Source organism: Canis lupus, chromosome 5, assembly GCF_011100685.1.
Source record: "Canis lupus familiaris isolate Mischka breed German Shepherd chromosome 5, alternate assembly UU_Cfam_GSD_1.0, whole genome shotgun sequence".
In the NCBI taxonomy this organism is placed as follows: domain Eukaryota; kingdom Metazoa; phylum Chordata; class Mammalia; order Carnivora; family Canidae; genus Canis; species Canis lupus.
In genome coordinates this window covers 62,346,911-62,361,570 of record NC_049226.1, presented here as the reverse complement: position 1 = coordinate 62,361,570, position 14,660 = coordinate 62,346,911, and the positions used below count along the sequence as shown (strand labels likewise).

At 55.6% G+C, this 14,660-nt stretch overlaps 1 protein-coding gene across 7 annotated transcripts in view; it reads left to right on the top strand.

The window, feature by feature from the left end:
* RERE (arginine-glutamic acid dipeptide repeats) overlaps positions 1 to 8,910 on the top strand; it is a 409,781-nt gene extending 400,871 nt beyond the window's left edge. For 6 of the 7 annotated variants that reach the window (XM_038537878.1, XM_038537881.1, XM_038537876.1 and 3 more), the window contains 7 exons: positions 90 to 203; positions 472 to 1,796; positions 1,905 to 2,127; positions 2,479 to 3,202; positions 5,051 to 5,197; positions 5,710 to 5,890; positions 6,219 to 8,910. In XM_038537878.1, the coding sequence (XP_038393806.1) occupies positions 90 to 203; positions 472 to 1,796; positions 1,905 to 2,127; positions 2,479 to 3,202; positions 5,051 to 5,197; positions 5,710 to 5,890; positions 6,219 to 6,252 (2,748 nt within the window). In that variant the 3' untranslated portion in view covers positions 6,253 to 8,910. The remainder of the gene's footprint in view (positions 1 to 89; positions 204 to 471; positions 1,797 to 1,904; positions 2,128 to 2,478; positions 3,203 to 5,050; positions 5,198 to 5,709; positions 5,891 to 6,218) is intronic. The other variant, XM_038537880.1, reaches the window with a different exon arrangement.
* The last annotated feature ends 5,750 nt before the right edge of the window (positions 8,911 to 14,660 follow it).

The following is a 14,660-nucleotide window of genomic DNA, read 5'->3' as shown; positions in this document are numbered from 1 at the left end:
GGTGTTAGCAAACCATCATCATTTACCCCCTGAGGCTAATGGAACACCCTCCCTTGGCCTGATGCCCCTTGTGGGCTTTTCCACTGCAGAAGGTGAAGGAGGAAGCCTCATCCCCCCTTAAGAGCACCAAACGCCAGCGGGAGAAGGTGGCCTCTGATACAGAGGAGGCTGACAGGACCAGCTCCAAGAAGACAAAAACCCAGGTGAGATGCGCAGCTGAGCCACTGTGACTGGAGCTGGCAGCTAATGCTCCTTGAGAGGCCCTGAGCCCAGATTCTCTCTGGGGCCCAGCAGTCTGGAGGGACCTGGAGTGGCTAGAGTCAGAGGAGGGTCAAAGGAGTACCTGCAGTCCCTGGGGCCAGGCTCATTCCTCATTTGCACAGACCTTTGTCATGTGTCAGGTGCTAGCAGCGCAGGGCAGCCAGAGCCCCTGCTCTGCTAGAGCTTTATCCCTCCCATCTCTGGCCCTAGGAGATCAGCCGGCCCAACTCCCCATCGGAAGGCGAGGGAGAGAGTTCGGACAGCCGCAGTGTCAACGATGAGGGCAGCAGCGACCCCAAAGACATTGACCAGGACAATCGCAGCACGTCCCCCAGCATCCCTAGCCCCCAGGACAACGAGAGTGACTCGGACTCTTCGGCCCAGCAGCAGATGCTGCAGGCTCAGCCCCCAGCCTTGCAGGCTTCCAGTGCGGTCCCTCCGGCTCCCTCTACCGCCCCACCAGGAACCTCTCAGCTCCCCACGCCAGGGCCCACACCCTCTGCCACTTCAGGCCCCCCACAGGGCTCCCCCTCAGCCTCCCAGCCCCCAAGCCAGCCACAGGCTCCAGCGGCTCCTGCTCCCCACGCTCATATCCAGCAGGCACCCACCCTGCACCCCCAGAGGCTGCCCTCACCACATCCCCCACTCCAACCTCTGACCGTGCCAGCTGGACAGACCTCCGCCCCACCTCACAGCCAGCCCCCGCTGCATAGCCAGGGCCCAAGTGGCCCTCATAGCCTCCAGGCCGGGCCCCTGCTACAGCACCCAGGCCCCCCTCAGCCCTTTGGCCTCCCTCCCCAGGCCTCTCAGGCATCAGCTCTCCCTCATGCCTCCCTGCAGCCCACAGCCTCACAGTCAGCACTGCAGCCCCAGCAGCCCCCAAGGGAGCAGCCACTGCCACCAGCCCCCTTGGCCATGCCTCACATCAAGCCCCCACCCACCACGCCCATCCCCCAACTGCCGGCCCCGCAAGCCCACAAGCACCCACCTCATCTCTCGGGGCCCTCGCCCTTCTCCATGAACGCCAACCTCCCACCCCCTCCAGCACTGAAACCCCTGAGCTCCCTGTCCACACACCATCCCCCTTCTGCCCATCCCCCTCCCCTACAGCTCATGCCTCAGAGCCAGCCCCTACCCTCCTCCCCTGCACAGCCCCCAGTGCTGACCCAGAGCCAGAGCCTGCCCCCTGCTGCTGCTGCTCACCCCCCAGCAGGCCTCCACCAGGTGCCCCCCCAGCCCTCATTTGCTCAGCACCCCTTTGTCCCTGGGGGGACACCCATCACCCCTCCAACCTGCTCTTCCACCTCCACGCCACCTGCGGGACCCGGCCCCTCAGCCCAGCCGCCGTGCTCTGCTGCTGTTTCTTCGGGAGGCAGCATACCTGGGGGGACAGCCTGCCCGCTCCCCACTGTCCAGATCAAGGAAGAGGCTCTGGATGATGCAGAGGAGCCCGAGAGCCCACCTCCACCACCTAGGAGCCCGTCCCCCGAGCCTACCGTGGTGGATACCCCCAGCCATGCCAGCCAGTCAGCCAGGTACTGGTTTCCCAGGAATGTGGACATGGCCAGGGCAGGGACAGGCTGGGCATCAGGGGCAGGCTGCAGTCCTCGCAGGGCCCCAGTGAGAGATGTGGCCTTCCTTAGGTTCTACAAACACCTGGACCGTGGTTACAACTCATGTGCGCGGACGGACCTGTATTTCATGCCTCTGGCGGGATCCAAACTGGCCAAGAAGAGGGAGGAGGCCATCGAAAAGGCCAAACGGGAGGCTGAGCAGAAAGCACGAGAGGAACGGGAACGTGAGAAGGAGAAGGAGAAAGAGCGCGAGCGGGAACGAGAGCGGGAGCGGGAGGCAGAGAGAGCAGCTGTGAGTTGGGGGTCAACCAGGCCACGGTGGGGGGGTCCCTCTATAACTCTGTACTGTGGCTTACTCTCTCAGATACACACTCACATGCTTGTGGGTGTTCTTTTTGTCTCTCAGATACATGGCCCTATCTAGGGCACAGGGGAAGCCATAGGCACAAAGCAACTGTCCTAGCAGGGTCTGGACCGGTCCTTGCAGCCCAAGCCTGTCCCAGGCCATGGTTGGGGCCTGCTCTTGGTGTCAAGGTGGAGGGATCAACTGGTCCTCCTGCTGGTCAGTGCAGGATGGCAGCAGGGCCAGGTTCAGACCCCTGGACAGCTGGGAATATGCCCCTCACATCTTCCTTTCCTTCAGCAGAAGGCATCCAGCTCAGCCCATGAGGGCCGCCTCAGCGACCCCCAGCTCAGTGGTCCTGGCCACATGCGGCCATCCTTCGAGCCGCCACCAACCACCATTGCTGCGGTGCCTCCATACATTGGGCCCGACACGCCTGCCCTTCGGACTCTGAGCGAGTATGCTCGGCCCCACGTCATGTCACCCACTAACCGCAACCACCCCTTCTACATGCCCCTCAACCCCACTGATCCCCTGCTGGCCTACCACATGCCTGGCCTCTACAACGTGGACCCCACCATCCGGGAGCGGGAGCTCCGGGAGCGGGAGATCCGGGAGCGGGAGATCCGGGAGCGGGAGCTACGGGAGAGGATGAAGCCAGGCTTCGAGGTGAAGCCCCCAGAGCTGGACCCCCTGCACCCAGCCACCAACCCCATGGAGCACTTCGCCCGGCACAGCGCCCTCACCATCCCCCCCACTGCGGGCCCCCACCCTTTTGCTTCTTTCCACCCGGGCCTGAACCCCCTGGAGAGGGAGAGACTGGCCCTGGCGGGCCCCCAGCTGCGGCCTGAGATGAGCTACCCTGATAGACTGGCGGCCGAGCGGATCCACGCTGAGCGCATGGCATCGCTGACCAGCGACCCTCTGGCCCGCCTGCAGATGTTCAACGTGACTCCGCACCATCACCAGCACTCACACATCCACTCGCACCTCCACCTCCACCAGCAGGACCCCCTCCACCAAGGTGGGTGCCCGCCCTCCAGGCTGGGCTATGAGGGGGCACTGTGGGTTGAGCTCTGGTTATGATGAGGTGCAGGCCAGAGACAGAGCCACTATCCAATAGCAGAGACGGTTCTTTCCTAAAGGAATCCCTCATCCTTGATCTGAGAATAGTCTACATCTGTCTGGAAATCCTCTCACTTCTTTACTCACCCGCTGCCTCTGTCTTTGCCCAGCCCCCCAGTCCTCCAGAGCTGCCAGTCCCCAGAATGCTGAGTCACCCTGGGGCCCTCTGCTCGCAGTTTGCTGGATGAAGCTTATGTTCCTGGCTCTGTGCCTCCAGTGCTGGGGATAGTGGGAAGCAGCCTGTGCTCACTGAATTGGGTTAAAGGCGGAAGGTGGGGCCTGAGGGGCAAGGAACCCAATGGAGGCTAGTGGGACACCCAGGAGGCTCTAGAGCATCTCCCAGTGATAGAAACCAACAGTCCTCCCATTCCCATTGGGGAACAGGACCACCCTGGCCTGTCCACTCCAAGAATGGGAGCTCCTGCAGCCCTGCTGACTGGCCAACCAGGCTGAAGGCAGACACGGACAGTTTCTCCTCTGTCTGTAGCTCTGTAGCCCTGCTAGATGGGGTGGGAGGAGCTGTACCTGCACCCTGGGACCCAGGCCTGCCATGGAGCCCCATGTCACAGCCCACGCTGCATGCAGGACTTCTGAGGGCAAATCTCTCTCCATGCAGGGAAGGAGGGGGACAGAGCAGGGCCCAGAAGTGGGGAAGGCAGCATCTGGCTCCCTACCTGTGCCCCCAACCCTGATGTGGGGAGCCTGGACTCTATACAGGCAGTTGGTTCTGGGGAAGCCAAGGAGCTGTCACTTTCACCCATGGTCTTGACACCTGGAGCTTTGATGCCACCCAGCACAGGCTGTCTAAGCCCCAGTGTAACCAGTGGATGTCTTAATGCTTAATGTCTTAATGCTGTATGGGGACAGGCAGTTATTCGTTCATACAACATTCATCCATTTGACAAATAGTTACAGAGCATCTGTGATGTGTCAGGCACAGCAGTAGATGATGACAACAGCCCTGTCCACCTTCCCAATCTGGAGGCAGGAAGTCGGTGTGTCTTGGAGAGAGCAAAGCAGTCAGTGTTCTGGAGGACAGCTAGCAAGGGAAAGGGAACAGGGAAGCTGGGCACAAGGTTGCAGTTAGAAAGCCATGAGAAAGCCTCATCAAGAAGGTAACTTTGGCGCAGGCTTGAAGGTGGGAAGAGACATGTGCAGGGAGGGAGGGTGGCTGGGGCACAGGGGCTGAGAGGAGAGAGCAGGGTTTGGTAAGCCTTGTCCCTGCCAGTGGCACCCTGCTAACAGCATGCAGCATCTGGCATCCCCCAATCTGCTGAACCCCTCCTGTGGGTTCTGTGGGTGAAGGGCCAGGGAAGCAGCTCTGGGGAGCGTTGCCAATCCAGCCAGCAACTGGGTTGAGGAACACTGTCTATGGCAGGACTGGAGTGGCCCCACGGTCCTTCTGGAGCTGACAGGTACAGGGCAGGTCTAAGGTCTAGGGATTTAGCCAGGTAGGTTCTAATGATCAAGCATCATCAACAAAACAGCATAGGGAAGATGCTGCCTGTAGGGGTACTCAGGAACGAGAGGAGGAAATAGTATGTACATTTATCTCTCTGTTAGTTTCTGGAACTTTACTATAGGTTGGAGTGGGGGCAGCCACTTGGGGTCAGGATTTTTGGTGGCCCTGGTGGCCAGGAGCTGGCTGTGGTGAGGAAGTCACTGGTAGTTAACGGCCAACAAGGGCAGACGCAGAGAGCTCCAGAGCTCTGCACCACTTGCATCTGGACTTCTGCCCCTCTCTTAGGTTCAGCAGGCCCAGTGCACCCGCTGGTCGACCCCTTGACTGCTGGCCCTCACCTGGCTCGCTTTCCCTATCCCCCTGGCACCCTCCCCAACCCTCTGCTTGGACAGCCCCCCCATGAGCACGAGATGCTTCGTCATCCAGTTTTTGGTAAGCATGCACCTGGGGACGGAGGGTTCCAGTGTGAGAGTTGGGTTTGGTATCTGATGTCTGTTCATTCATTCATTCATCCATGTGTTCAGCAAATACCTCCTGTGTGCCAGGAGTCCACTTGGGCAGGCAAACCCCTGCCCTCAGAGAGCTGGGGCTGGACGGGTCTGAATGCCTAATAAGAGCAGGATCAAGACAATGCGATGTGAAGGAGTGACAGAGGCAGTGAATTTACACTGAGGGTTCAGGGTGGGCCTCCATGAAGAAGAGCCTGAGGACGAGGGAATGCATATTCTATCTTCCCCTGACCTCCACCCCAGGCTCAGGAGATCCACGGGGCAGTACCTTGGGCCTTCTTTCTCTCCTGGGGGGCTCTGCTCCATGGGTCCCTACAGAGTAAGTAGTCTCTTGCTCCTCCCCTCAGGAGGTTATCTCCTGACCTGATCTCTTGCTGGCTGCATCCTGGCCACTCCCTGGCCTTTCTGTATCGAAGGCTGTTTTGTGTTTGGCAGGTACTCCCTACCCCCGAGACCTGCCCGGGGCCATCCCACCCCCCATGTCTGCAGCCCACCAGCTGCAGGCCATGCATGCCCAGTCGGCAGAGCTGCAGAGACTGGCCATGGAACAGCAATGGCTGCATGGACACCCCCACATGCATGGTGGCCACCTACCAAGTCAGGAAGATTATTACAGGTGAGGTGGGGAGAGTCCAGAAGGGAGTGGGCTCGCTGTTTGACCCCACCTGTGGGCCACTAACCCTGCCTAATGGTCGCCCCCTCCTAGCCATGCCCACAGTGCTCCTCCCATATCAGCAAGTGCCAGACTCCTCCCTATGGCTCTGCAGGCCCTGACCTCTTGGCACTGGAGGATTCTCCCACAGAGCCATATTGGTGGGAGGGAGAGGAGGGGAGGGTCACCTGCATGGGAGGCCACTCTGGTCATCTGCACCCTTGAGCTGCATGCCTGGTCCCACCTGCCCAGGTCTGGTGCTGAATACTTTCTCCTTTTGTTTTCTTTCTAGTCGACTGAAGAAAGAAGGTGACAAGCAGTTATAAGTTATTTATTTGTTAGTGCTGGCTGTGGAAACCCCAGTTCTTGGGGGGAGAAACAGGACTTTTTACATACGATATGAGCTACAAAAGAAAAAGAATATCTTCTAAAGATTTCTTTATATATTTAAAAACCCCACAACTAAAAATGTTATCAGCATAATAGTGTTTGTTTGTAGAGAGGATTCCTTGAGACTGGTTTGGGTCTCCCTGCATGACAGTCCCCCAGAAACTTAGTCCTGGACTGGACTGAACATTCAGAAAACTTTCCCTGCAATCTTGGGGTTTGGCTTTAGTTTTCTTTTCCTTCCTTGATTTCTTGGTAGGTGCTAGAATCCAGTTCACACCCTTCACTGTGCGTGCAGACACACTCAGTTATGTGTGTTCCAGAACCCACGAGGTTTGCAGATAGGTGGCATATGAGTTTGGAATCCAAGAGCTATAGTTTTTAAAAAAAAAAAAACAAAAAAAACTTTTATTTTATTACATTGTAGGAGATCTTCATAATTTGAGAAAGTTCTGCAGCATGGCTTTTTACGTCTGTAAATAAATAATTTTAGAATGGCATTTTTTTTCTTCCACAAACTATTCTGATCTATTTTTTCCAGCCATGTCACTAATTGTGAATTCCTACCAGCTATTGACAGAATACAGAGTTGATTTTTTAATAAAAAGTTATATATAATTATCCCTTTAATTAAAGGGAACAGATGGGCGTTACTAATTGCAAACGGGCAGAGGCTTGGGACACGGTGTGGTCACAGCAGTGAGCATCCAGGGGTCTGCAGGGACAATGTTACAGACCATTTCTTTGATTTGCTGCCTTGATTTTCACTTCTGTCTCTTCCTAGCTTGTGCTTTGCCAGAGGTCCAGATATCTGTTAGATGAAACCTTTTTTATTTTGTACGAGGAAGTGCAAGAGTTAAATGTCCACCTTGTTCTGTTTCTGCAGGATAGAAAGCACATGTTTCTGTGTGTCTGATTGTAGATTTCCTTATAGATTTCTATGCACACACATTTGGTTGTTCTGGATGAACTGCCTTCTTAAGTACTCTTATGATTTCATAAACATTCTAGAAAATTCAAGAAAACAGGATTCCCTACAAAAAAATTCACAGCACACACACTTGCCAAAGGAATCTGTTTAAAAAAAACAAAAACAAAAAAAACCTGCCCTTTTGTGTGTGTTATCGTCGGGATATTCCTGTGGGGAGGCCAGGCCATCCTGGCCACATAGCTAGAAGCCACTTTCGAGCGAGGGAGGCCCAGGAGTTGGCATGGTTGTGGGTGGTGGCCTGTGCATCTCCCCCAGGAACAGGTCCGTGCATGGTGACCCACATCAGACAGGGATACCATTTAAGTCCCACTGTTCCTTCTGGGTGTAGGAATGAGAGTTGCAGCTGCCGACGTGGGATGAAAAGGCAAGCTTCCTTCCACCTGGGAGCTGCCACTCTAGGGCTCTGGCCATTCTGCAGAAGACCCACCTCTCCTTTCTAAGCACCGGCATGGTGTGCTTTCTCCAGGGTGGAGGAATAGGGGGGACCTGGGGATGTGTGCACCTGGAGATCAGTCCTCCTGTCAGGGTGTGATCTTTCCTGCTCCTCCCCCCTCAGACTCTTGAGGGCCACCCCTGCTGTTGTAAGTCCCATCTGAGAGCTGCTACAACATGAAGCAGAGCGCCCGAGGGTCAGTGGGTGCGGCAGTGTGGCCAGGACCAGAGGCGAGCGCATTGAGCCAGAAGCCAGCAGGCATTAGCTCAGATTCAGGTTCTGGACTCACACCTGCATCAGGGGTATTTCCATTTCTATTAAAACTATGTTTGGTTTCAGTTGGGACAGACAGGATTGTTTTGTCTGCTGGGAATCCTCTGGATATGTTTGTCGTTTTTCTCTTTAATTTTCTCCCGTTCCATTTCTGCCTTAACTCTAGCTCCTTAGAGGGAGGCAAACTCAAAGGAGCTGTGTGTCCAGACTCGGGCCAGGCCTCAAGGGCAGAAGGCACTTGTCTCCCCTGGAGGCAGGCGGCCCTCCTGCCCGAGGCCCCCTCCTCTGCATCTTTGTTTTCCTTTGGGTGGAACACAGTGTCTGCCATTCAGTTAGACCTTCTTGATCGCCTCTCTGTGTATCCATTTTTCCAAAGAAGAGACATAGTGAAGTACTTGGAAGTCTCTACTTGAAGACTGTCTGAAGGTGTTTGCTCGTTAACGTTTTGGTTTTCCCCCATATCCCAAGGTGAAGCACTGAGATTCTTCCATTTAAGAACCTAAGACCTGAAACCCTCACTGGTCAGCTACGGTGTGTTTAGGAGGCCCCAGACCTTCACAGTGTCTTTGAAGCCCGACCCCTTGGTTTCCTTTTGGATTTTCCTTCCTTTTGTTTGAAGTTTGGTTTTGCTTTTCTGTGTTTTGTACGTATCTTGTTGAATGTTGTCAAGATTGAGCTTCACATTTCACTGCAGCAGCAGAGCAGAGTGTACATTCTGATTTGCTACGTTTATATATATCTTGAAGCTAAATGTATATATGAGTAGTTTGCCATGAGATAACACAGTGTAAACAGAGTAGACACCCAGAAATCGTGACTTCTGTGTTCTCTCCATTTGAGTATTTTGTAATTTTTTTGAAATATTTGTGGACATAAATAAAACCAAGCTACACTACAGCAGCTGGGTGTGGACCAGTGGACTGTGTCTCATTCCTGGGAGTGGGTGGGGATCTTGGCAGTTACCTCTACTTGGGTCCCCCGGGGTTGGGGAATGAGCAGAGGGGAGAGTTCAGTTCTCAGCTGTTTCTGGCACACCGCTTGCCTAACTTCCAAAGCAGCTTTCAGAATGATTCTTCTTTGCCATGTCTGGTAAGAAGGATTTCTCTAGTGAATGCTCTCAGAGATGCTCCCAACCTGCTGGCTTGAGATTATCAGGACCTGTGGTGAGCTTACCCAAGCAGCAGAATGGGCCTGGGGGATGATAACACTGGGACCAGGGACACCCTCTCCTCACTCAAGGTTCCTTTCTTCCCCTGCCACTCACCCACACTTCAAATCTGTAGACCCCCTCCAAGGTGAAGGAGCATATACATCCTTCCCCGCTTAGAGGAGAGGTCTTGAGTCGCCCCCCACCCCCTGCGGTGGGCTCCTACATTTGTTCCCTCTCTGCCCCCTCCCTGAGGCCTGCCAGTGTGCTAGCCAGCCCTCAGAGTTGCCCTCCAGTGTTGGGGATGCATTCTAGCTCCCGAGGGCCAAGCGATGCAGCAGATGGCCTGTGGGGTATGGGTGTGGCCGTGAGGGGGCAGCAGTCAACGGGTTCAGACTGTGCTCTCAGAGACTGTCCACGGCATTTTCTTAAAATTCCAAGACCATCCCATTCCATCCGGAATAGGGGTTTCTAGATGCCCTGGGAGATGGGGCAAGAGCAACCCTATTGGAAAACTCAGACCAGGCCAACTCTGCCTGCTGGGGACCTGCTCGTGTCAACACTACCTGATTGAGGATGAGAAGGCTTTGCCAACCAGAGTCCCAAGTGGCATATACATAGATGCCCTAGAGACAGTTCCCGTGTCCTCCGACACAGGTCCAGGGACTGAGGGTAGCTGGGGGAGACAAAGCTGAGGGGCCTGCAGAGTAGGCATGGGGGGGGTACAAGTAGTTGACCTTCTGGGCCTTGGACGAAAAGGCAGGACGGAAGAGGCAGGGGGAGGGAGGGAAAGGAGCCATCAGAACCCAGGTGCCTTCTTGGCTGGTCTCTTACTTAGACCGTGCTCTTTATGAAGATAGTGTTTTGTGGGCACAAATGTCTGAACTACAAATTCCAAGTAGGTTGAATGATAAGACGTCAGTGTCTGAACAGATACATAGATCTTTGCTGCAGAAGGGACCCCCAGAGCCATCCAGGCTGTGATGGTTTCTCAGGTGTGGACAACTGTGGCTGCTGTCCCCACAGTGCCATCACCCTTCCTGAGTGGAGCGCCTGCAGCAGCAGACAGTGGCTGGATTCATGAGGAGAGGAGGGTGAAGCATCTGCTGTCCAGCCACAGTGCCGTAGCCAGGCCCTCCTTGCCTCTTGCCCCTAGAGTCCCTGTGAATGGATCCCTGGCTTGGCCAGCAGCCCCTCTGGTTCTGCTGCAACATGAGCTAAGAAAACAGCCCTCACAGGCCTGGTGCATGATTGGTGTGTTGATACATATGTCTGGTAAGTCCAGGGGGTCAGGGCAGTTCCCTCAGGCTCCACGGGTGTAAATCGAGGCCCCTTACCCACAGGGTGAGGATGCACGACAGAGCGATCAGCAGTGACCTCCCACGTGGACACAGAAGACACTCAAATACCAGGAATGCGGAGCCAGTTTCGGACGCTGGGGCTGATGAATGACCATGACGGCTGGAGTACTTCAGCGCGGAAGTGAACGGGACATTTGGGGAGACGCCCCCTTGCCAGTCTCTGGCAGCCACAAGGTAGCACCTTGAGCACTTTGGCATGGCACCAAAACGGACTTCAGCTATCACCCTCTCCCGGCCAAGCCAGTCGGCTCCTGGACTCAAAAGCTGTGGAATCCGAATAGGACCAGTTACTCTAGACACCTGGGGTCAAGCTACAGGCCCCAAAACCAGCAGAAGTATCAGTCCTGCACTTGTCCCCTGAGCTGTGGAGACACCAAGGGGCAGAGGGACCCTCAGCCCTCCTCCCCCCTCCCAGGGAGAATCGGCCAGATGCCCGCGGGGGAGGCAGCCCACAGGGCTGGCTGTCCAGTTGGACCCCTCAGGCTGCAGCATAAAGCGAGCTCTGGGGTCCTGGAGCTCCCGGTGGAAGGCAGAGCCTGGCAGGCACCGGGCTGTCGGAGCTACGGTGTCTATCATGGTGAAGCCCATGGCCCAGGAGCAGCACGGGCTTTCCCACCAGCCTCACCCACCCTCACCGGGTTCTCTGTCCTGTGTTCTTGGCCCCTGGAAGGCTCAGTATCGGGGGTGTCCTTTCCCTGGATCCTCACAGGGTTCCCAGCTGCCGTGGGGGGGCCCTGCAGCCCACATTTCTGGCTCTGATTCTCTGACCCAAGGCAGCTCCTCTGGTAGCTGTCTCTGCCAGGAACAGCTTCCAAGTCTTGTGTAATTGTTTTCTTCTGGAAAATTAAGGACCCAGGCTGCAGAGGCTGTACCCTTGACCCCCCCACACACACCCCTGACCCAACTCTGCACCTGCGTGGGCGTCCTGACCGCCTACCTTGAGTGCCAGGTTCCAGTGTGCGGAAGGCACTTGCTTTGCAAATACTTGCTAACTGACTGAACAGGCCCCCGCAGAGGAAGGCTCCTCCGGATGTGCTGATGAGCCGTCGGCACAGGGGACCAGCTAGAAGGGCCTCTGGCTCCATCCAGGGAGCTGGTCACTACTGGGGCACCTGAAGTGATCCCCCTTTTCTCCCTCAACTTTCAATCCCGCCTCCCCTGACCACTTGTGTCTGCCCTGGGATCTCAACAGCCCCTCTGGCTCCATCCCTAGTCTGCCCTCTTCTTCAATATTTGGGCAGGGAGAGGAGATCTGCATCACAGTGGTGGCCTCTGTTGAACCCCTAGGGCGTGGACACCCAATGTAGTGAATTAGATTAAAAACAGAACATTAAGGCACTTCTCAGAAGACCCTTCCAGCCTGTGGAGGGCAGAGTGTTTAAGAGCTGGTGTCTTCTGTGTCCATCAGTTGTCACTCCCAGGTCCCCTCGCTACCACTCTTGTCCTGACCACCAGGTGGCAGTGTCTGCAAAGCCTTGGCGTCACTCTTCTGCTCCACGTGCAGGGACCCAAGTCCCCACCCCTGCGATGAAGGGAGGCATGTAGGACTGATGCTATGTATTTTGTAAAAGAACAGATGTTTCCTGGGCACAAGCAGCCAGAGATGAGGGGTGGAGTGTTTGGAGCAAAGGGCCACTGGAACAGGTCACAGCAGGAGTGTGGGTGAAAGATGGCAGGAAACAGGGGACCTGGGGGCTGCAGGGGCACTGGCAGGGCCCAGCATGGATATTATGGCAGGGAAAGGCTGTTGGGAGGACAGGAGGTGCCCCTCTTTTGTTTTCAGCTGCATTCCCCCATGCTGGGCCATATATTATAGGTGCTCAGTAAACATTCGCTGAGTAGCAATCACCCATGAGCCCCTCAGCAGTGATGATGTCCAGCATGCTGGCCCCAGAAGCCCCCCAGAGAGTCTCCTGAGCTGCCGCTGCCTTAAGGGTCCTGTGCCCCAAGTGTGCCCCCATCTCAGGATATCTGTTCCTCTCCTCCCCCTAGTCTTCCAGGAAGAGGGTCCTCGAGTGATCTCCAACCTGCTCACAGCTATGACAGGGTACAGCACACACCTACAGACCCTGCAAACATGACTTGAACGTAATTTGAAGCCAAGCATGTCACCACACAGTGGACCCTAGCAGTTGCCAGTTCTGGCACATTCCAGGGAAGCCACCTCCATTCCTTCAATACCTGTGGCCCAGAACACCACCTTGCCCACTCTCTGTATCCCAGACCAGGGTCCAGTGTTAGTCTAACAGTCTGGGAAGAAGGAATCAGACGGCGAAGGCTGTGGTTTCATGATTGGCCCCCTTGGGGCCATGTTCAGTGTCTGCTCTAGATGCTGTGGGCTGCGGGCAGAGGCAGTGGTGTGTTCATTCCCAGACAGCGTCGAGGGACGAGAGTTGATTTTTCAGGTTTACTGAGTGGAAAGTATGGAGTGGCATCCGTCAGGAGTGTCTGGTTTTAGTGGCTTGGGGAGTGTCCGCCTCCTCACGGGCCCACGAAGCAAAGGCTTCCTTTACCTTTCCTCACTGTGGCCAGGTGGAGACAGGTTGCAGGGAAGGACACCTGCCACTCAGCATTTGCTCAGAAACATTAAGCGGGGTGGTCTGGAGTCAGATTCCCTGGTTCAAGGGTGCGACCCTGTGTGACCTAGGCCAGGCACTTAGTATGCTTGTGTCGGGGTCCAGGTCTGCCTGCCATAGTGGCTCCTCCTTCTAGTCGGGAGGATGAAGCCAGAAGACTACACAAGGCATGTAGCTCACTGCAGGGCCTGTCCTAGGACTTGGGGACCTGCAAGCAGTGGTCACCATCCTCATCATCATCACAGCTCCATTGTTAAGAGACTGATTCTCTGAGATCTGGAAGTCAAGCGGGCATGGCTCTCAGCAAGTCCCGGGCCTCATGGTTTCGGATCCTGTGGTTGCTCCCACTGCCATCTGCTGAGAACAGACCTGAATGAAGGTCAAGAGCAGCGTTTGGGTGCAGGCCCGAGGGCGGCCAGGGCTCTGCTCAGCCACTGACTCTGTGCAGATTCCCACATGTAAGAGCAATCTTTGTTTACTTATTAGAAAGTTCTAGGAAGAAGGCCCAAGGTTTGGCAAGCCAGGAGTGAGAGGGGAGCTTCCCTGTTCCTTTTTTCGGCTCAAAGATTTGACCATTCTGGGCTAAAGCATCCCAGACCAGGTGACAGCCATCTGACGCCACATTTTCTATAACATCTAAAGCTCTTGTGAATGATATAAATGCAGGAGGAGGAGTCTGCAGTCCCAGGAAAAGCATGGGACTAACAGGACGCCCAAAGGAATTGTGTGACTTTGAAAAGTTACCTAAATTCTCTCTACTTCACCTACACGTGGAGCAGGGAAGATGAGACCTGCCTCACTTAGCTTGTAACCACCAAGGGTAAAACGGCATGACACGAAGGCACAGAAAGAGGACTCACTGGTTCCAACCAGGGCGAGCTGCACAGAGGATGTAGCATTTGGACGGATCTAAGTCGCTGGGCAGTGAAGAGGTAGAAAGACTTCATCTGCGGGAAGAGCATGAGCACAGGCACGAAGGGCATCTTCCAGGGTGGAAGGGGCTCTGTGGCTGTGGTCCTGGAGGCTGGAGCTGTGCAGAAGGCCATGGGCTCGGGAAGACAGGCAGGGCCCGGGATGGGCATGAGGAGTTTAGACCCGGTTCCTCAGGCTCTGAGAAGCCCCCAGAAAGTGTTAAGGGGAAGGGATGTGCTCAGGCATGTGCATAGCTCCCCCGGCTGCAGAGTGGAGGCTGGACAGGGAGGGTCGACTGGAGGCAAGTGGGCAGAGATCCTTGGCCAGATGTGAGGACAGAGAGGAGGTGCCTGGGCTCCAGGGACCTCGCAGGAGCCACCTTAGCTCCAGGAGGACAGCAGGCAATGGCACTGGGGGAGACCATGGCCCACGTGGGGAGGTAGGTAAGGTGCCCTGCAGAGGGTTGGAGGCTTTACACCCACTGTCCCTGACCTGTCAAAAAAATGATGGGACCTGTCAATTGCCCATAAACCCCAGATTCTCCTCAGAGGCTGGCCATGGCCCTAGGACCCCCATTGCTTTTTGGGGAGGGGTTGTGATCAGTTTCTCCTATATATCCCCAAAATAAAAGGACCATGCAGTGAAGGTGCCAGA